Here is a 21,504-nt window from a genome sequence, read left to right on the forward strand (position 1 = left end):
ACTAGTCAGATTCGTTTCTGCTGAGCCGTGACAGGAACTCCAAGGCACCACAATTTAAACCTAAAGAGGCTGGTATGAGGGGGTCAGCAAACTTTTTCTATAAAGGGCAAATAGTAAATATCTTACACATTGTGGGCTCCACAGTCAGCCGCTCAACTCTGCCATGTAGCATAAAACAGCCATGAGCAAATCATGACTGAACGGGCATGGGGTGTTCCAGTAACACTTTATTTACAAAATGGGCTGGAGTTTGCCAACTATTGCTCTTAATCGCATTATAGGACCCTCTTTTTTACTTGAACACTTCCTCAATTATGATTAATTTTTATTGTTCCAGAGTACAGGAATTAATAGTTTCTTAGGTTGGAAGAACATACAAATATTTAATATTAATGAAAAGTCTCATAACTTTATAGTGCTGGGTGAGTTCATGGAGTCCTAATCTTTGCTTATCATTAGCTTCTAATCTAAGAAGGAAGCATTCATGAGAACAAATGTGTACTTGTGAGGAAGGGAGCATGGCCAGGGCAAAAGTTCAGTGATTTCTGCTCCTCGATTGAACCCAGGGTGATATAAAATAGTGAGTCTTGAGCGCCAGGCTCAAAAATGTGATTTTTGTCAGTAAAGCAAGAGAGAAGCCATGTCGCTCAGGGATTGACGCATAAGAACTACATTCACGAGAGAATGATGTATAAAGCTCTAAGAGAATCAGTTTGTCAATTTTTAGTTAGTGGTTTTACAGTTAGAATTAACATCATACACATGCTTTTCCAGCCCCAGGGGCAGGTCAGACCCTCCAGTCAAAGCATGCGCAGTCCATGTATGTGGCTAAAGGTCTGTTTAGCTTCTCAAATTTCTTCTTTTTGGGCTAACTACCCTGCTTCAGGTTGGCACTTCTTTCATGTATGTTAGCATTGTCAATTAAGGGGTAGATATTTTTGGCTTTGGCCTTGGGGTCATATTGGTTCCTCAAAGTGACAGATGTTACTGATTTTATTTGTTTATGGTTCAAGTCTCAGAGTTTGATGGCATGGAGTGGAGTGGAGCTCAGGATTGCTCTCATCACATACAGTAGCAAGATATTTAGAGATTGTGACAAATATTAAACCAGTGCATGTTAAAACATTCATGATGAATAAATGGAATTTTCTTAGACTTGGAAACTTATTGTAGTCTCAGAATTTTACCTGATAAACAATTAGTTCTTTTAATCTTCCAAGTTTAAAATATCTGGTGGGGAACATAAGCAGTAAGGTTAAGCATATGCAGAGAACACACTGAATCCTTTTTGTGCACATTTGTAATTGAGTTCACTCAACTGTGGTGAGTGTCGTCTCCTTTACTAGCTTTAAGAAAGTGCTTCTGGAGTTCCCGTCGTGGCGCAGTGGTTAACGAATCCAACTAGGAACCGTGAGGTTGCGGGTTCGGTCCCTGCCCTTGCTCAGTGGGTTAATGATCCGGTGTTGCCGTGAGCTGTGGTGTAGGTCGCAGACGCGACTCGGATCCTGCATTGCTGTGGCTCTGGCGTAGGCTGGTGGCTACAGCTCCGATTCACCCCTAGCCTGGGAACCTGCATATGCTGTGGAAGCGGCCCAAGAAATAGCAAAAAAAGACAAAAAAAAAAGAAAGTGCTTCTAAGGTCAGCTGTGGTACACGTTTCCTGTAGGTAAATGTGACCTCTGTTCCTCCTCATGAATGGGATGTGCATTCAATTCAGATTTTTATTTATTTATTTTTTTATTTCTTATTTTAATTTTTTTGTCTTTTGTCTTTTTAGGGCCGCACCTGCGGCATATGGAGGTTTCCAGGCTAAGGGTCTAATGGGAGCTATTGCTGCCGGCCTACACCACAGCCATAGCAACGCAGGATCCTTAACCTACTGAGCAAGGCCAGGGATCGAACCCGCAACCTCATGATTCCTAGTCGGATTCATTAACCTCTGAGCCATGATGGGAACTCCCAGATTTTTTAAAATTCTTTTTTACTAAATGTTGTTTTTATGACTTCCCTCTATATGTAGGGGCATAATTTTGACTGTCGAAATCATTTTTTATATTACTATTGCTACTCGGGATTTTAATGCTTGAGTTGTTTAAGATCTCTTCTTTTGGCCCCAGCCAGCTCCAGGATAATGTTCTATGAAGTTAGAGCTCTGGAAATATCTGAGAGAATGATTTGTTTGTTTAATTTTGTAATAGTATAAGATAGCTCGTTGGAAGTCAATTGCTCCTTTATTGTGTTAAAGTATTTGACGCCGAGCGTGAAGAGAGACTTGATTCCATGTTCTGCGTCCTGCCTGAAGCCAGGTGCTGTGGAAATTGAAAAATATGTCAACTCATTAAAGGACTGAGTGGAGCCAAGATGTATATATGTCATTTACATGTGTCATATACATCTGTGTGTCACCCACATATCACATGCACACATGCCATGAGAGTATGTTTCATAGACGATGACATCAAATTCAAATGCTAGTCTTTAGGGCGTGTACTGGATGGTGACAGCTCGAGACCGGGGTTTCTCCATCTCTGCACTCTGGACGTGTGACTTGTCACTGAGCCAGATCACTCTTCTTGTGGCCATTGCCCCATGCAGTGTGGGCTGCTTAGCAGCATCCCTAGCCTCCACCTACTGGCTGCCACTAGCGTCCTACCTTGGAGACAGCCAGAAATGTCTCTAGACAAGGCAGATGTCCCACAGAGGCCTCATGGCCCTCGGCTGAGACCACCAAGATGGAAGGGAGCTGAGAGATGTGGGTGCAGGCCGGGCCCGGCTGCTGAATGGCTGCTGGACACGAGACTAGTGGTCTGGCCTTTCTTGGCTTTCATCCATTTCTGTAAAACAGAGAGGCGGGGCAGGCTACCTCCTAAGGTTCCTCCAGCTTTAATGCTCTCGCCAGCACAGGTGTCATCACAGTTTTCCTCCATCTGGCTGCCGTACTCAACCCAGAGGAATGGTTGGGCTTTCGTTTCTTTCTTCCTTGTCACCCACGGTCCTGATGGCTCCACTCTCTCTTCTCCCCGTCACTCTGCATTTCCAGGTTTGCCCGGCTTGCTGCAACCGCGTTTATCAGCCAGGGGATTCCCGTGTACCTCTTTTCTGATATAACCCCGACCCCCTTTGTGGTAAGTGAACTGTTTGCTTCTATGATTTTCTGTCCTGGGATCAAGGATGGGATATGGCCGAGTTTTACAGTCTTTAGTGCTCTTGGGATTCAGGTATTTGAAGGACAAAGGGCTCCTTTTATCAGGAATTCTCCAGGTTCCCCCTGTGGCTCAGTGGGTGAAGGATCCAGCATTGTTACTGCAGTGGCTTGGGTCCCTGCTGTGGCACGGGTTCGATCCCTGGTCCAGAAACTTTTCCATGCTGTGGGCACAGAAAAAATAATAATAAATGTCAAGAATTTTGTTTCCAGGAATGGTCCTCCACATCCTAGTAATATTTCTTTGGTATTCAACTTCTGTCTCATCAGAATTGATTTTATATATATATATATATATATATATATATATATGGTGCAGTGGTTTAAAAGGAACTTAACCCACTGAGCCTGATCCTTTAAACCACCACACCATAGCGGGAACTCCAAAATTGATTTTTTTTTTTTTTTTAAATAGTTTTTCTTTGGCTTATGTCTGAGGATCTTTTGGCTAGTTAGCAAAATGTCATTTGTTTGTATGCCTGTTTGCTTTTTAATTTAGTTTGTATTCTTTTCCCCAGCTATCACAATTAGGAAATTTCTTGGGTCAAAATCTGGATTTGCCTCGAACCATGTCGTTTTTGCCTTTTTAGCGCCGCACCTGCTGCATATGGAAATTCCCAGGCTAGGGGTGGAAAGGGAGCTACTGCTGCCAGCCTATGCCACAGCCACAGCAACCTGGGTCCTAGCTGTGTCTGTGACCTACACCACGGCTCATGGCAACACCAGTTCCTTAACCCACTGAGCGAGGCCAGGGATTGAACCCACAGCCTCTTGGATGCTAGTCAGATTCATTCCCTACTGTGCCACAACAGGAACTCCCTCAATTCATGTCTTTTTTTTTTTTTTTTTTTTTTTTGTTGCCTTTTCTGGGGCCACTCCCGCAGCATATGGAGGTTCCCAGGCTCAGGGTCGAATCGGAGCTGTAGCTGCCGGCCTACGCTAGAGCCACAGCAACTCGGGAATTGAACTTTGTCTGCAACCTACACTACAGCTCATGGCAACGCCGGATCCTTAACCCACTGAGCAAGGCCAAGGATCAAACCCTCAACCTCATGGTTCCGAGTTGGATTCATTAACCACTGCGCCACGACGGGCCCTCAAGTCATGTCTTAATGTGAATTTTTTCTTTTGACAAATTGGTACACCAGCTTTTTATATAAATGTTTCTTTCTAAATCCTATTCATGGCCTGTACAAGAAGCATACTTGGCATGTTTTAGAAAGATTTTTATCAAATTCTTGCTGTAGCAGAATCTAAAGAAAAGGACAGTAGGGACTATCACAGCCATTGCTTTTAAGAAGATGGAACTTTTAAGAGCCGGGCCAGATGCTAAGAGAGTATTATTGTTTGATGGACAGACTGCAGTGTGTTCAAGCATCCTTCAGCTGTATACGTACTATATAAGTGTTGATAGCTATTATTTTTTATCCAGTGTAAATTAAACAGGTGTCTCATGATTTTTTGGTTTGGTTTTTTTGGTCTTTTTTTTTTGTCTTTCTAGAGCCGCACCTGTGGCATGTGGAGGTCCTCAGGCTAGGGGTCCATTCGGGGCTGTAGCCACTGGCCTACACCACAGCCACATCAATGCCAGATCCTTAACCCACTGAGCAAGGCCAGGGATCAAACCCACATTCTCATGGATGCTATTCGGGTTCATTAACCGCTGAGCCATGTCAGGAACTCCACGGTATCATGATTATTTGCCCAAGTCATGGAGTGATTCCCTTTTTTTCTTTGCTGTGGGACACCTTGGGGACTTGAGGTAACTTCTAGGGGGACAAGCGACCACAGAGCTTCTTGGTGGGAGAGTGGAGGGGGACAGACGGGTAGAGGAAGTCCCGCGTAGAGCCATAGGGGCACAAGCCTCCTCTCCCCATCTGGGGAAGAAGCCTTGTAAAGATGGGAGCCAAGTCGAAATGGAGAAGGATAACCATCCTTGGGTGGAAGAGAAATGACAGGCGGTGAGCGTGTTCCGTTTCTTCCACATTTTCGTCAACCTTTTCCTTAAAAGCAAATCGGGGAAAGATGAGCAGAGGAAGCAGTTGAGGGGGTACACTGAATCCATGAGCTCCTGTCTCAGGCAGAAGCCTTAGAAGAAAGTGCAGTGGAGAATCAGACCATAATATTGTTTGGAGAGTTTTCTCCTTCTACCAAGGAGGAAACAGAATGAGAAACACCTAAGAAAATGTTCACCTTTCTTAATTTGGGGCACACATCCCAGAATGTTGGGCCGTGAGTTAGTTCTGATTAGTTCTACTCTAATCAGAGTGTATTGCTTGGATGTGGCACAAAAATATATGACGTATTATGATATTTACATATTATGTTTATTAAAAGGGAACATGGGGAGTTCCCACTGTAGCACAGTGAGTTAAGAATCTGACTGCACGGAGTTCCCGTTGTGGCGCAGTGGTTAACGAATCCGACTAGGAACCATGAGGTTGCGGGTTCGATCCCTGCCCTTGCTCAGTGGGTTAACGATCCGGCGTTGCCGTGAGCTGTGGTGTAGATTGCAGACTCGGCTCGGATCCCTTGTTGCTGTGGCTCTGGCGTAGGCTGGCAGCTACAGCTCCAATTAGACCCCTAGCCTAGGAACCTCCATATGCCGCGGGAGTAGCCCCAGAAAAGGCAAAAAAAAAAAAAAAAAAAAAAAAATCTGACTGCAGCTCCTTGGGTTGCTGTGGGAAGTGCAAGTTTGATCCCCAGCCTGGCGCAGTGGGTTAAAGGATCCGGCATTGCCACAGCTGTGGCTCAGATTCAGTCCCCAGCCCAGGAACTTCCATATTCTGGGGGTGCAACTGTTAAAAAAAAGGGGGGGGTACATGGTTCAAATAATGTATGATACAATGTATGGTAGACCTGTAAGTAGATCTAATTTTTTGTTTGAATCTGTTCTCCTACTGTATTACAGCCCTACACAGTATCACACTTGAAACTTTGTGCTGGAATCATGATAACTGCCTCTCACAACCCAAAGCAGGATAATGGTTACAAGGTATTTTTGTTTTTCTCTCCACACGTGTGTCTTTTGCTATGAATCCTGGGCCTTCACGGTCCGGGAGTGTCGGGCATGGATTGACTCTAAGCCATCTGGTACCTTCCTGCCTTCTCCAGGTCTACTGGGATAACGGGGCTCAGATCATCTCTCCTCATGATAAAGGGATTGCCCAGGCTATTGAAGAAAACCTAGAGCCATGGCCTCAGGCGTGGGAAGATTCTATAATCAATGACAGTCCCCTCCTTCATGACCCAAGTGCTTCCATCAATAAGGACTACTTTGAAGACCTTAAAAAATACTGTTTTCACAGGTAAATGGATTGAAAACTCATCTCCAGTGAGTGAATACAATTCAGCTAAATTCTGTTTTCAGGCAGTTTTTCTCTTCATTTGGTACCTATACTGTAACTGCATCTGACTTTAGAGTCTAGATGAGGGCTTAGCAACTTTGCTTTAAAAAGACAGTGAATATTTTGGGCTTTGGGAGCCACTTTGTTGCAATTCCCCGACTTTGCTGATGTCGGAAGGCAGCCATAGACCATGCAGAAGTGAATGAGTGCAAATACAGTTGTGTTCAAAAAATACTATTGACAAAAGCAGGTGGCTGGCCCATGATTTGTTGACCTCTGTTATAGATTCGTGTTATGTGAGTGTGTGTACACACATGTGTGTGCATATTTGTATATGTGTATGGGAAAAACCTTATTCTAAGGTGTCAAATAGGAAACACTGACACTCTTTTATCTTTCCAGAAACTTTCTGTGCGTAAACAAACATGTCTATGTGAAATATATTTTCATAAATAGGAATGTAGTGTGCCTGTAGTTTGTTCTATGCCTTTCCCCCCAGCTAATTAGTCCAGATGCCTTTCTCTGTTAGCCCCTATTAGTCCTGACTCTTTGAGTTTTTGTAATTTTTTTTTTCTTCTTTTTAGGGCCGCACCCGCGGCATATGGAGATTCCCAGGCTAGGGGTCAAATCAGTGCTACAGCTGTTGGCCTACACCACAGCCACAGCAACGGAGGATCTGAGCCGCATCTGTGACCTACACCACAGCTCATGGCAACACCAGTTCCTTAACCCACTGAGCAAGGCCAGGGATTGAACCCACAACCTCATGGGTACTAGTCGGATTTGTTTCTGCTGCACCACAATGGGAACTCCAAAATTTTTTTGTTAAAGTATAATTGATATACAGTGTTGTGCCAATTTCTTCTGTACAGCAAAGTCACTCAGTCACACATATTCTTTTCTCATGTTATCTTCCATCATGTGCTATCACAGGAGATTGGATATAGTTCCCTGTGCTGTACAGTAGGACCGTATTGCTTATGCATTGTCAATGCAATAGTTTGCATTTGCAAACCCCAAACTCCCCCTTCATCCCACTCCCTTCCCCCACACCTTGGCAACCGTAAGTCTGTTCTCCATGTCTGTGCTGACTCTCTACATTTACCGGCTGCTGTACCCATTTATTTATTTAACCCGGGACACAGACGTGATGCTCACAGTCAGGTGGAAGCAGAGGGGCTGAAGGAAGAGTTGTCCTGCCCTAGTCCTGTTGCAGGTCCACTACTCCTGATTGTCCCCCTAGCAAGAAACCACTGATGTTCAAGCAGCAGAATTTCTGTGCTGTCTCTAATATGGTATTTGTTGGACCGCCTGGGCATCGTGGCTCCTGTGTGGAGTGTGGAACCCTATCCCACCTAAGGAACCCATGTGCCAGCTGCTATTACTGTGGGCAAATATAGGTCCAGCATTGCCCAAGCATCTGATTTTTTTTTTCTCCTAAAAGAAACTGGAAACCTAGATTTCTATGACAAATGGCCTAATTTTTAAATGGTGGGGCCATTTAAAACTGGTCTATAATCCATTCCCTCTGTTCCTCTGATTGAGCTTGACAAAGACTAAGGAGTTGCAGTTTTGTGCTACTCCAGGTAGCATTGGAGTCAGCACCTTTGAGCACAGTTCCTTGAGTGCTTGTGTGTGTGTGTGTGTGTTTATTACATACATTTCAGGCATCAGAAATACATGTGCATTTACAAAGTAGATAAAGGTTAACAAATTGTTTTCCAGAGATGTTCCATTAGTTGAGGTTGCCACCAATAGTATATGATTTACACATTCTTAGCTACACAGAGTATTACCGACACTTGAGTAGTCTCCTCTTCCAACTTACTACAAAATTAAATTTTACTATTTAAATTACTATAAAGTTAGGTGTTTCAGTTACTACAAAAAGTAATACCTAACCTTATTTGCATTCTTTATGAATATTTTTATATTTATGTAACCTATATTTTTCTGTGTGTTTGTTCACTTTTTGCATTTGAAAAAATCTCTTTGCTTATACAGAAAACTAGCCTTCATTTATCTCAAATATTGATTTCCCTTCTGTTGTTACCTTTGGATTTTTCACTGAAACGTCTGACTTTTTTGTGTCATACTTAAGAAGGTTACACTAGGAGTCCCCATCATGGCACAACGGAAACGAATCCGACTAGGAACCGTGAGGTTGTGGATTCAATCCCTGGCCTCGCCCAGTGGGTTAAGGATCCGGCGTTGCTGTGAGCTATAGTGTAGGTTGCAGACGTAGCTCAGATTCCATAGCTCAGATTCCACGTTGCCGTGGCTGTGACGTAGACTGGCAGCTGTAGCTCCTATTAGACCCCTAGCCTGGGAACCTCCCTAAAAAGCCAAAAAAAAAAAAAAAAAAAGAAGAAGAAGAAGCTTACACTATACCAGAATTATTAAAGAAAAACAAAGCACAACTCTTGTTTTACTCTAAGACTTCCATGTTTACGTTTTGTAATGCTGATCTTTTGAGTTGTTGGTATCAGATAACTGCTATAGGCTCTTCAGTTGTACTAATTACTTTAATCTCATTTTAATCATCACAGTAATGCTGAGGCTAGGTTCTGGTGTGTTTCCATTTTATGGATGAGAAAACTGTGATGCAGAGAGGTTAACAAAGTAACCAAGAGTCACAACGGCTTGTAAGTGACAGAGCTCTAGGATTTAAATTTAGTCTGTCTCCAAATCATGTTAAAAACTAAGTCTTACTACTTCTCATTTGTATTTCCCATTTCAAATTGGATCAACTTCTGGACTCTGTTCTCTTCCTTTAATGTACCTTTGTATATCCAGCACTAAACTGTTCTAATTGTGATAATTGTATAATTCACTCTAATATCACTAAGATCTTTTTCCAAATTTGTTTTATCTTGTATATTTGTTTTTCTTGATGTATTTTATCAAAACAAAGGGTATATTTGTTTTAAGCTGTTGTTTTCTCAGAGAAGACCTTGTTCATTTATTCATTGCCGGAAAAAATGGACAATAAACCAAAAATCTAGCAGTCAGATTAACACCTTGTGTTTACCTTTCCACTGTTAATTTTAATGTTTAGTGCTATTCTATATTAAGTCTCTAGATCAGGGCACGTTGCCAAGCAGGATTGTTCCTTGACAGTGAAAATGTTTTATTCCTTATGTATCGTGTATGGGATGTTCCATACACGACAGTCCATCTGAAGCTAGTAAAGAGTATTTGAGTCCTGGAGCTGGATAGGCGCTGCCCCTGGGCCAGCTGGGAGTCTCTCCTAGAAACCACTCTAGGTGTGGCTATAGCAGAAACAAAATCCAAAAGTAATCAGATTTGCTGAAAATAACTTCAGAGTAAAATTTAACACTTGAAAATGTTGGGGGAGGGTGTATGTTTGGAAGAAGAGTGAATGAGTTTTGTTTCTTTTGGTTGTTGTCAAATCAGAGCTGTAGCTGCTGGTCTGTGCCACAGCCACAGCACATGGGATCCCAGCCGTGTCTTTGACCTACACCACAGCTCACAGCAACGCCGGATCCCTAACCCACTGAGCAAGGCCAGGGATCAAACCCGCATCCTCATGGATCCTAGTCGGGTTTGTAACCTGCTGAGCCACAACAGGAACTCCTCTTTTTGTTTTTTTAATGGAATTAGAGAGATCCTCAGCTGTCTTCTTCCTTTGATATCTTACATTTTTAGGAAGCAGATTCCTTGGTATTTTGCAAACCTCCTGGTTTCGAGAGCCACATTTGCCTCTTTCATTATTCTGCATGTGTCTGACTCTAGGCATGTGAACAGGGAGACCCAGGTGAAGTTTGTGCACACCTCAGTCCACGGTGTGGCCCACCACTTCGTGCAGTCGGCGTTCAAAGCTTTTGACTTTGCTCCTCCCGTGGCTGTTCCTGAACAGAAGGATCCCGATCCCGAGTTCCCAACAGTGACGCACCCGAATCCTGAAGAGGGTGAAAAAGCCTTGGTAATCAGATTTTTTTCTATTCATAAAATTTACCTTTGATATTCAAAACTATTAGAATCATGTAAAATAAGTTTTTATGTGTTTTCACTGTGCTAAGAAAAAGTAATTTTGTCATTGGAAATATTTATATTTATTAGTCATCCATCCTTTTCCTTTTTTTCTTTTTTTTCTTTCTTTTTCTTCTTTTTTTTTTTTTTGCTTTTTATGGCCGCACTCGCGGCATTTAGAGGTTCCCAGGCTAGGGGTCCATTTGGACCTGTAGCCCCCCAGCCTATACCAGAGCCTCAGCAATGTGGGATCTGAGCCGCCTCTGTGATCTACAGCACAGCTCGCAGCAACGAGGGATCCTTAACCCACTGAGCAAGGCCAGGGATCGAACCTGAAACCTCCTGGTTCCTACTCAGATTCATTAACCACTGAGCCACAACGGGAACTCCATAGTCATCCATTTCTTGAAGGAACTTTCAAATCAGATGTCTTAGCATCGGAACGTTAAGAACTGAAATCTCTCACACGTGTAAAATGATGCTTTACGTTCAATTTAACGAATGTTCTTGTCATTTCATTTACTGCACTGCTTGATGCCAAAAGGAACAATAATGGAATGGAACTTTAGCCTGTGACTTTTTTCCCCTGAACTGACATTTTTGCGATGTGAAGAAGTACCGTTAAATTATAGTTCCTTTAACCTTTTCAAAGCTTAGGGTAACAATGCTCTTCAGAGAGGTGTTTTATTTTGGTTTGTTTGTGAGGTTGATCTCACGGCCAAGCCTGGGAATACCAGTCCCCACCACACATGTGCCATCAGACGTGGAACAAATCCCACAGGCACAGGTGGCTCACATGTTGATGCTCCTTATCTGACCTCTGCCTTAGAAAGTCATGTGGGACCATCCAAGACCAGCTTCCGAGATAAAACGCAGCCTCAGGTTTAAAGAAAGTCCTTTCTTAGTTCTGAAAGAATTGAACGTTTTTCAAGACTGCACTGTGCTCAATTCCTGATTAAAGTGATCTTTTCTCTTCTTACTCTTTTTCAGGCTTTATCTTTTGCTTTGGCTGACAAAACCAAGGCCAAAATCATTTTAGCAAACGACCCAGATGCTGATAGACTTGCTGTGGCAGAAAAGCAAGACAGGTACAGTTGATAGTGATTACGTATCTACGTGATAGAAGGTATAAAGGGGGACATCTCTGGCAGTAAACTGCTTCTGGAGAGATCGGACAGACTTGGAAATATTTCCCATTTACTTTGCAAAAGGTCGTCTCACCGAACCTCTGTCAGCTCCTTTCATAGAACAAGTGCTGACCTGGTGTCCACATGACCGGCAAGCATAATGCCGAGTAAATCAGCCCAAGAGGTGCTTGCAATTGGAATTACCACTTGTTCTTCCCCCATTTTATCTCTGTAATTAACGACTCGATGCCTAATGAGGGCAAAGCACTTTGTTTGGTGCTGGCTTTACAGGCCCGTATTTGCCACAGGGCTTGGTTAGGAGCTGGCGCTTCACAGCAGAGCTGAGGTTGAGGACCAGAGCGGCCTGCCCGTGGGCGCTGCCCATGTTCAAGTGTGACCGTAGACATTGTACAGAGCAATGTGGGTAAGGGCGCGAGTGGAAGGGTAGGCGGCATTAAAGCAGTTTGGGGTGTCGGACAGCACGTGTGATGTTTGGGGGGTCGTGGGACAGTACAGGCTTAGGATTTACAATTCTGACAAAACAGATTCAATTCCACACCCGTTTTTAGAAATTTAAGCTAAGGTGATACCTGCAGACACGTGAGGAGTATTTCTAGCTTCCTGGACCACAGATGGGAACATAAATTGCAGGCCTGTTCTCTGGTGTCCTGATGTTGAGGCATGCCACGCCGGCCGCGCTCTCAGAAGCGGCTGTGCTGAGCAGAAAATTGAAATACACAAACTATTCTACGTGGGGGCATCTTGCCAGCATATTTCTGTCATGTTTAAAAAAAAAGGCTTTGTGGAAGACTAAGATAAAAGGGATTCTGTGTCATCACTCACCTACTTATTTTATATGCTCTTCAAAGATAGGATGTTTGTCCAGACAAACTGGCTGAGACGCAGTAGCTGCTGCTCAAATGTTTGTGGAGTGGCAGCCACATTTCTGGCCGGTGATTTAAACAAGAATAACCGCACCAGTCTTATGGAGGCTCCTTGGAGCCTTGTTTGCTTAATTGTTCTGTCCTGGTAACTTTTAGCGTCTCTCTCAGGATCACTGCCATGCATCCATAGGTGGTTTTTTTCTTTCAGCGGGGATTGGAAAGTGTTTTCCGGCAATGAGTTGGGGGCCCTCTTGGGCTGGTGGCTCTTTACTTGTTGGAAAGAAAAGAACCAAGATCCCAGCGCTCTCAAAGACACATACATGCTGTCCAGCACTGTGTCCTCCAGAATCCTGCAGGCCATTGCCTTAAAGGAGGGTTTTCACTTCGAGGTAAGGTGTTGGTAAGACTTGCTTTTATTAAAAATCTTTTACTCTGTAGAAGACCTAAGGCATTTCTTTCTCTCTTGGATTATCCTTTTAGGAAACTTTGACAGGCTTCAAGTGGATGGGAAACCGGGCCAAGCAGCTAATGGAGCAGGGGGAAAATGTCTTATTTGCATTTGAAGAAGCTATTGGTAAGAGGTGATCATTGTGATCATGGAATCAGTTCTTTGTAGACGATGCAAATACATGGGCACAGCTTTGGATTTGGGTTCAGAAGACTAACAATGAAACAGGAGCACACAGTTTGCTTTGCTTCTGTGACACTGAGCAGGCACGGAACTGTCCTCCCCCAAATCTGGCGTCACAGATTTTTATAAGCCATTCATGTGAGGAAGTGAGTCCTTTTCCCGGATGCTTTCGAACAGTGACGTTCTGCACGTGGCTGCTAGCAGCTTAAGAGTCCTCCGATCTGGGGAGTTGTGTATTTCCTCACTAGGGTTTCCAAGCCGAATATAGTTCACTCCCCCTTGGAGAGTGCTCTGCAAAGATCTGGCCAGAAAAAAAGGAGAAGGTATGGTGAGGGGCTTTCATCAGGGTGCTTGTCACCTGAAAGATGAAAGCCAGGATGACAGAAAGACTAGCCTTAAGTGATCACTGTAAATGGGCAGAAAGGAGAGCTAGCAATAGAAGCGTGATGCAAATGTTTGTGCTGGGGATGTTTTTTTTTTGTTGTTGTTGTTGTTGTTGTTGTTGCTATTTCTTGGGCCGCTCCCGCGGCATATGGAGGTTCCCAGGCTAGGGGTCGAATCGGAGCTGTAGCCACTAACCTACGCCAGAGCCACAGCAACGCAGGATCCGAGCCACGTCTGCAACCTACACCACAGCTCACGGCAACGCCGGATCCTTAACCCACTGAGCAAGGGCAGGGACCGAACCCGCAACCTCATGGTTCCTAGTCGGATTCGTTAACCACTGCGCCACGACGGGAACTCCGAATGTTTCAGCTCCTTGTTTAGTAAGAGTTATTATATGTCATGCTTACTCTACAGCACATGTTTTTCTGGTTTATACATTTCCTATAGCATAGACACAAGCAGAACATGAACTAATTCAGTGAGTGAAGTGTAATAGCTCAGCTTTTGCTCTTTTACTGTCAGAAGTGGCAATATGGTCCTTCTATAGATTTTTGTTTTTAAAAAATATTTTCTTACATTTGTTTATCAACTATTTATTGCATATCACTTACGGAGTGACTCAAAGAAATGGATGGCCCTGACCTCAGCCTTATAGCAGTTTATATAAATCTGATTAGTCACCACACAAAAGAGTGTGGGTTGGGTGTTGAGATGAACAAGATAACTGAAAAGATCAGTGGGGGATTCAAAGAAGATGGAGTGAAGCATTGACTAGAACAATAGGAGACACTTTTGTGTGAGCTGGAGGGATTTGGGCGAGACCTGGAAAAGGAGCATGATTTGTCCAGCAGAGAAATTCCTTACAGGTTATTCAACAGACACTTCCTCTTTTTTATATTTTCCCACTGTACAGCAAGGGCACTTCCTCTTTTTTTTCTTTTCTTTTTCTAAATTAGAGCGTAGTTGAATGATAATACTATGTTAGTTTCAGCTATGCAACATAGTGATTCAATATTTTTATAAATATATTCCATTTATAGTTGTTATAAAAGTCAGCTCTATTCCTTGTGTGGTACAATATATCCTTACATCTTATTTATTTTATACATAGTAGTTTGTACCTCAACAAACACTTCTTGAAGGCCTGCTGTGTGCTGGGCACTGGGCTAGACTCTTAAATGTAATGGTGAGTGAGAAGCGTCTACGTACTAGACAGTCTCATTTGCAATGGGCAGGATGCATATGAATGTGTGTTTGCACAGTGTGCAAGGGGACCCACTCCTCAGGCTGTGTGTACGACACATGTTTCTGCAGGATATATGTGCTGCCCTTTCGTTCTGGACAAAGATGGAGTCAGTGCTGCCGTCATAAGCGCAGAGTTGGCCAGCTTTCTAGCAACCAAGAATTTGTCTTTGTCTCAGCAGCTAAATGCCATCTATGTTGAGTAAGTTTATTGACTGCATTTAATTGAAGTAATTTTTTAAATCAGTTTCGGGTGTACGACATAATGATTCAGTGTATATGTATTGTGAAATGATCCCAATGAGTACAGCTAACATGCATCCCACACGTAATAATATTTTTTTTTCTTTCTTTTTCTTTTTTTAGGGCTATTCCTGTGGCATATGGAAGTTCCCAGGCTAAGGGTCGAATAGGATCCATAGCCGCTAGCCTAAGCCACAGCCACAGCAGCACGGAATTCGAGCCACATCTTTGACCTACGCTACAGCTCATGGCAATGCCAGATCCTTAACCCAGTGAGCAAAGCCAGGGATCAAACCCGACATCTCATGGATCCTAGTCGGGTTTGTTAACCCTTGAGCTGCAAAGGGAACTCCCATAATAATCCTTTTAAATGTTTTACTCTGTTCTGATGCATGAGACTAATATTCTTTCTGATACTCTCATTTTAGCTATAAAGTTGATTTCTTATGAAAACTCAATAAGAGATCACTCTTTCCTTTTGATATTTAACCCCTTAATAGTAATTACCATTCATGATGACATTAATCCATAACAGATGAGAACAGTAGTTGCAGAAATGGGTAATGGAAGAATGTGATTTCAACTAAATGTCCAATATCAAAAAAGACTAAGTGTGTTCATGAAACATCTATTTACTATTTATAGCAGTTATTCAGCTCTGCCTTTGTAGTGGTAAAGTGGTCAGACACAATACTTAAGGTAAAAGTTTCCAGTTATGAAACTTTTACTTACAAATATGGGCTGAGACTGGGCAATAGTTCAGTGATTCCTTGGGGTAGATTCTTGGACCTCTTTTTTTAAATGTTGGACCTCTTTTTTAATGCTAAGTTATTCCTTTGAAATTAGTCTTGCTTATTTGTGTCATTTGTATTGAAGTATACTGGTGAATTACATGTTCTGTGTATGCTGTGTGGAATTATTTGTTCCTCATTTTGCATGTAATTGTATTTGTATTGATAGGTATGGCTACCATGTTACCAAAGGTACATATTTTATCTGCCATGATCAAGGCAATGTTAAAAAATTATTTGAAAACCTTAGAAACTACGATGGGAAGAATAATTATCCAAAAACTTGTGGCAGATTTGAAATTTCTGGCATTAGGGATCTTACAACTGGCTATGATGATAGCCAACCTGATAAAAAAGCTGTAAGTAATGCTTTTACCAATTAAACTCTTCTGTATTTACTTTTTACTGTACTTTGTTCTGTTGGATTTTTTTTTTTATCTTTTCTAATGCCACACCCAAGGCATATGGAGGTGCCAAGGCTAGGGGTCTAAGGAGCTGTAGCTGCTGGCCTATACCAGAGCCACAGCAGCGGGGGATCTGAGCCATGTCTGTGACCTGCACCACAGCTCACGGCGACGCCAGATCCTCAACCCACTGAGCAAGGCCAGGGGTCGAACCCCCAACCTCATGGTTCCTAGTCAGATTCATTTCTGATGTGCCACAACAGGAACTACTTGTTTGTTTGTTTTGTTTTTTATTTTTGTTTTGGCTGAGCCCAAGGCTTTTGGAAGTTCCCCAGCCAGGTATTGACCCTTGCCACTGTAGCAGCCCAAGCTGCTACAATGGCAATGCCAGATCCTTAACCTGCTGAGCCACCAGGGAACTCCCAAATCCCTTTGGGGTACCTGGGGTCCTGGGTAATGAGCTTCGCCAGGATCCTGAAGCACATACTGACTCAGTCCTATCTGCCTGCCTGCTGCAGAGGCTCCTCAGTCCTTGTCCTGTGTTCTAACAGGTCACTTCTGCCTCCTACCTGGTTTCTGACTGCCACGGTTGGTTGGCAGCAACTGCTGTTGCCTCTTGGCCCTTGTGTTTTTTTTGTGTTTTGTGGGTTTTTTTTATGCTTTAGTCATGGAGTTTGGAGAGCAATCAGCTATGAATACATCCACCAGAAGCTCTTTTTTTTTTTTTGTCTTTTTGCCTTTTCTAAGGCCACTCCCGCGGCATATGGAGATTTCCAGGCTAGGGGTCCAGTCGGAGATACAGCTGCTGGCCTAGGCCACAACCACAGCAACATGGGATCCGAGCCGCGTCTGCAACCTACACCACAGCTCATGGCAATGCCGGATCCTTAACCTACTGTGCAAGGCCTGGGATCAAACCCACAACCTCATCGTTCCTAGTCGGATTCGTTAACCACTGCGCCACAACGGGAACCTCCCACCAGAAGCTCTTGAAAGTGAAATAAGCCTAATGTTTTGTGGAGTTTTTGGTAATGCATTATGAATCTGTTTAAAGCAATTTCTTCTGAAATGATGTTTCAATTTTAGTAAAACTTAATAGCTTTAATAGAACTAGGGGGGTAAAAAGCTAGTATACAAAGTCACTTTTTCTTCTTATTATTCATTTCATTTATATAGAGTATATTTTCTGACTTCCTCAAAAATGTTCTTCTTTTCTAACCGAAATATTTGTTTTGTATTTCCTCTCTTGCTTATCCAGGGGCAAATATTAGTTATGTCAGAACAGCTTATAGTACTACTTAAATTTTAACATGTGTGAATTTACTCTTAGGTTCTCCCTACTAAAGAAAGCAGCCAGATGATCACCTTCACTTTTGCTAACGGAGGCGTGGCCACGATCCGGACCAGTGGGACGGAACCCAAAATCAAGTACTACTCGGAACTCTGCGCCCCGCCTGGAAATAGGTATGCTGTGGGTGGCAGCTGCTGTGATTTATCCCCTGTGGTCCTAAATCCTATTCGGACCTAAGTAAAACCTTCTAGGAGTTCCCGTCGTGGCTCAGTGGCTCTGGCGTAGGCCGGTGGCTACAGCTCCAATTCGACCCCCTAGCCTGGGAACCTCCATGTGCCGCTGGAGCAGCCCAAGAAATAGCAAAAAAAAAACCCAAAAAGAAACAACAAAAACAAAAATAAAAACCTTCTATCTTTCTGATATGTAATTTAATCAGGAACATTGTTTCAGAACCTGCAGCAACTCAGTCATGTTAACAGCTGCCTCAAGTGTCCAGGAGCAAGAGTGTTTATTTCCTACTTAATTGCTCCACTCTCTCCTAACTTTACTTGTATGGGAAACTTTTATTCTGAAAAATCATAGTAATAGTAATAAAATGTCCTTTTTCTAGTACTTTTATTTGAGGCTAGCTAGCACCAATGGGTTTTTCTCTTTTTGTCCATGTATGACACAGTAAATTAAAATCATTACACATGCATCAACAAATATCTTTGACAGACCAAAAAAGAAAGAAAAGGAGTTCCTGTCATGGCACAGCAGAAATCAATCCTACCAGCAACCATCAGGTTGCGGGTTCGATCTTTGGCCTTGAGCAGTGGGTTAAGGATCCGGTGTCACTGGGAGCTGTGGTGTAGGTCACAGATGCGGCTCAGATTTGCTGTGGCTGTGGCTGTGGTATAGGCTGGCAGCTACAGTTGCAATTAGACCTCTAGCCTGGGAACCTCCATATGCGGTGGGTAGTCCCAAAAAGACAAAAGACAAATATATCTATCTTTGAGCACCTGTTGCTTGTCAGTCTTTCTGGGTCTTGAGGCAGATAAAGAGCCAAGTCAGAAAGAGTCCTTGCCACCAAAGAGCTGATGGTCTGGTTGCTTTGGGGTCATGTTTTGTGACCTTGGTAAAGGGTTTGAGTTGGTCACTCTCCAACACCTGTAACATTTCAAATTTTGCCAGCCATGGTACGTATGGTTAGCACGTGTCAATGCGATGTTGCATACCAATATCATACTCACTCAACTATCACTTCTCTATTCAGAATACAGTTCAAAATCAGGAAAAATTTTATAAAGGTGAATTAAGTTGGTGCTGCCCAATAGAAATAAAATGTGAGTCACATGCAATTTGAAACTTTGTCCTAGACACTATTTTATTTGTTTTGTCTTTTGCCTTTTTTTTAGGGCCACACCCGCACCCTATGGAGGTTCCCAAGCTTAGGGGTCGAATCGGAGCTGCAGCTACCAGCCTATACCACAGCCACAGCAATGCCAGATCCGAGCCATGTCTGCAACCTACACCACAGCTCAGGGCAACGCCAGATCCTTAACCCACTGCACGAGGTCAGGGATCGAACCTGCAACCTCATGGCTCCTAGTTGGATTCATTTCCACTATGCCAAGATGAGAACTCCCACTTGCCTCGCTCAGTGGATTAAGCTGTGGTGTAGGTAGGTAGAAGACATGGCTCGGATCCCATGTTGCTGTGTTTGTGGCCTAGGCCTGCAGCTGTAGCTCTGATTGGACCCCTAACCTGGGAACCTCCATATGCTACAAGTTCAGCCCTAAAAAGACAAAAAAAAAAAAAAAAGTCTGCACTTGAGAGGGACTATAATTTTGTTACAGATTCTTATTTAACACTTTTGTGCTTAAAAAGCCAAAACTCATTATTAAGCCACTTGGACAAACAAATGAAAGAGCTCATTTTCTGAAAGTTGCTTGTGGGGTTAATGATTCCTGGCCCCGGATACTTGCATATGCTGTGGGTATGGCCAAAAAAAAAGAGAGAGAGATTGTTTTCTAAGTGTACTGGATTACCAATATTTTATTGTAACATTGTGCAAGTATCAATGTTCCCATGTGTGTTAAATAAGCTATTTGCTACTATATTGAATTTTCCACAGATGGATCCTTGTAATTCTCATTCTCACTCATTGTTTTCATATGTTCATCTCATTTTTTTTGAAAACAAATGGACCTAAGTCTAACGTAAAGATTTGTTTCTCTGTTTGTCTTTTCATTATCCTGTGAAAATATATGTAATACTTTAAAAATCTTTCCTTTATAGTAACAACTTACTGTCTAAAGATCTATTGTATTTACATTTTTTTACATGGCTCATTGAGTGGACTTAAATTCAAATATTAGTTTCTGAATTGCTAAAAGTACTTTGAAAATTTGTCCTTTTATTATATTCATTGAAATGTTGTTCCCATATATTAAATGGGACATTAGGCACTAGGTCAGTCTGTGAATATGCTGTCAGGGGTTAAGCAGGGCGTTAGCGTAGCTAACACACAGTAATAAAGCCAGGGCTAAGGTTTTCTTATTTTCTTTTTGCCTTTTCTAGGGCCACTCCTGCAGCATATGGAGGTTCCCAGGCCATGGGTCTAATTGGAGCTGTAGCCACCGGCCTACACCACAGCCACAGCAACTCAGGATCCAAGCCGTGTCTGCAGCCTACACCACAGCTCATGGCAACACTGGATCCATAACCCACTGAGCAAGGCCAGGGATTGAACCCACAACCTTATGGTTTCTAGTCAGATTCGTTAACCACTGAGCCACGACAGGAACTCCAGGTTTTCTTATTTTCTGATAACCTTAAATATTAGTAATATTGTTTATATCATGAATTTCATTCATTCATAGAATTCTACAACCTACTAATCCTTTAGAATGTAAAATCCTGTTCAAATATTAAGTCCTGCTTTAAAAAATTTTCCTGTTGGGGTTGATTTGAGGTCTTTAGTTTTGTCCAATTTTTTTTTTTTTTGGTCTTTTTGTCTTTTCTAGGGCCATGCCTGTGGCATATGGAGGTTCCCAGGCTAGGGATCGAATTGGAGCTACAGCTGCCGGCCTGTGCCACAGCTACAGCAACATCAGATCCGAGCCGTGTCTTCAACCTATACCACAGCTCATGGCAATGCCAGATCCCTTAACCCACTGAGCAAGGCCAGGGATCAAACCCACAACCTCATGGTTCCTAGTTGGATTCGTTAACTACTAAGCCACGATGGGAACTCCTTGTCTAATTTTTTTTATTTTGAAAATTTTCAAACCTATAGAAATGTAGAAACAATGTAGTGAATATGCACATGCTCTTCACATAGACCAAGGGTTGGCAGACTTTTTCTGTAAAGAGCCAAATAGTAACTGTTTTAGGGTTTTCAAACCACACGGTCCTTATTGCAATAACTCAGCTGTGCTCTTGTAGCCAGAAAGCTACCATTGACATGAGAGAATGAGCATGGCTGTGTTCCAAAAAAACTTATGTATAAAAATAGGCCCCAAGCCATAGCTTGCCTATCTAGTCTCAGCAATTGCTAGCATTTTGAAATATTTGCTCTCATTCGCCATATGTATTATAGACCTGGGTTTGTTTCTGAGCCATTTGAAAATAAGTCCCAGACTTTAGTACTTCAATACCCATCTCCTAAGAACAAGGACAGTCTCTTGCTGTCTCAAGATTTAGGTAGTATTTACATCAAGCGGTGGTATAACAGAAAAATAAAACCAGCAGGAGATGTAGTAAATTTATTGATGATTTATTGATGTTTTAATTTTATGTATATTGTTTTAAAAGAAAAAACAAAAAACTAGTAATTAGAGTTCCCTCATGGCTCACTGGGTGAAGGATCTAGTGTTGTCACTGCTGTGGCTCTGGTTACAGGTGTGGTGAGGGTTCAGTCCCTGGCCTAGGAACTTCTGCATACCATAGGTGCAGGAAAAAAACAACAAAACAAAACA

The 21,504-nt window shown here is 42.7% G+C and overlaps 1 protein-coding gene across 2 annotated transcripts in view; it reads left to right on the forward strand.

Annotated features, from left to right (window-relative positions):
- Positions 1 to 21,504, forward strand: part of PGM2 (phosphoglucomutase 2) — a 35,277-nt gene that overhangs the window by 11,225 nt on the left and 2,548 nt on the right. Inside the window, exons 4-14 of one of the 2 annotated variants that reach the window (XM_084971731.1) lie at positions 3,041 to 3,125; positions 6,114 to 6,197; positions 6,317 to 6,510; positions 10,306 to 10,495; positions 11,533 to 11,630; positions 12,762 to 12,942; positions 13,034 to 13,127; positions 14,886 to 15,015; positions 16,017 to 16,206; positions 17,582 to 17,815; positions 19,004 to 20,009. In XM_084971731.1, the coding sequence (XP_084827857.1) occupies positions 3,041 to 3,125; positions 6,114 to 6,197; positions 6,317 to 6,510; positions 10,306 to 10,495; positions 11,533 to 11,630; positions 12,762 to 12,942; positions 13,034 to 13,127; positions 14,886 to 15,015; positions 16,017 to 16,206; positions 17,582 to 17,779 (1,444 nt within the window). In that variant the 3' untranslated portion in view covers positions 17,780 to 17,815; positions 19,004 to 20,009. Of the gene's footprint in view, positions 1 to 3,040; positions 3,126 to 6,113; positions 6,198 to 6,316; positions 6,511 to 10,305; positions 10,496 to 11,532; positions 11,631 to 12,761; positions 12,943 to 13,033; positions 13,128 to 14,885; positions 15,016 to 16,016; positions 16,207 to 17,581; positions 17,816 to 19,003; positions 20,010 to 21,504 lie in introns of those variants that run through there. The other variant, XM_003128910.5, reaches the window with a different exon arrangement.

This window comes from Sus scrofa, chromosome 8 (genome assembly GCF_054392235.1).
Source record: "Sus scrofa isolate SSC_HxYL_T2T_F1_AM1 chromosome 8, Sscrofa_HxYL_maternal_Yorkshire_Landrace_v2.0, whole genome shotgun sequence".
Classification (NCBI taxonomy): domain Eukaryota; kingdom Metazoa; phylum Chordata; class Mammalia; order Artiodactyla; family Suidae; genus Sus; species Sus scrofa.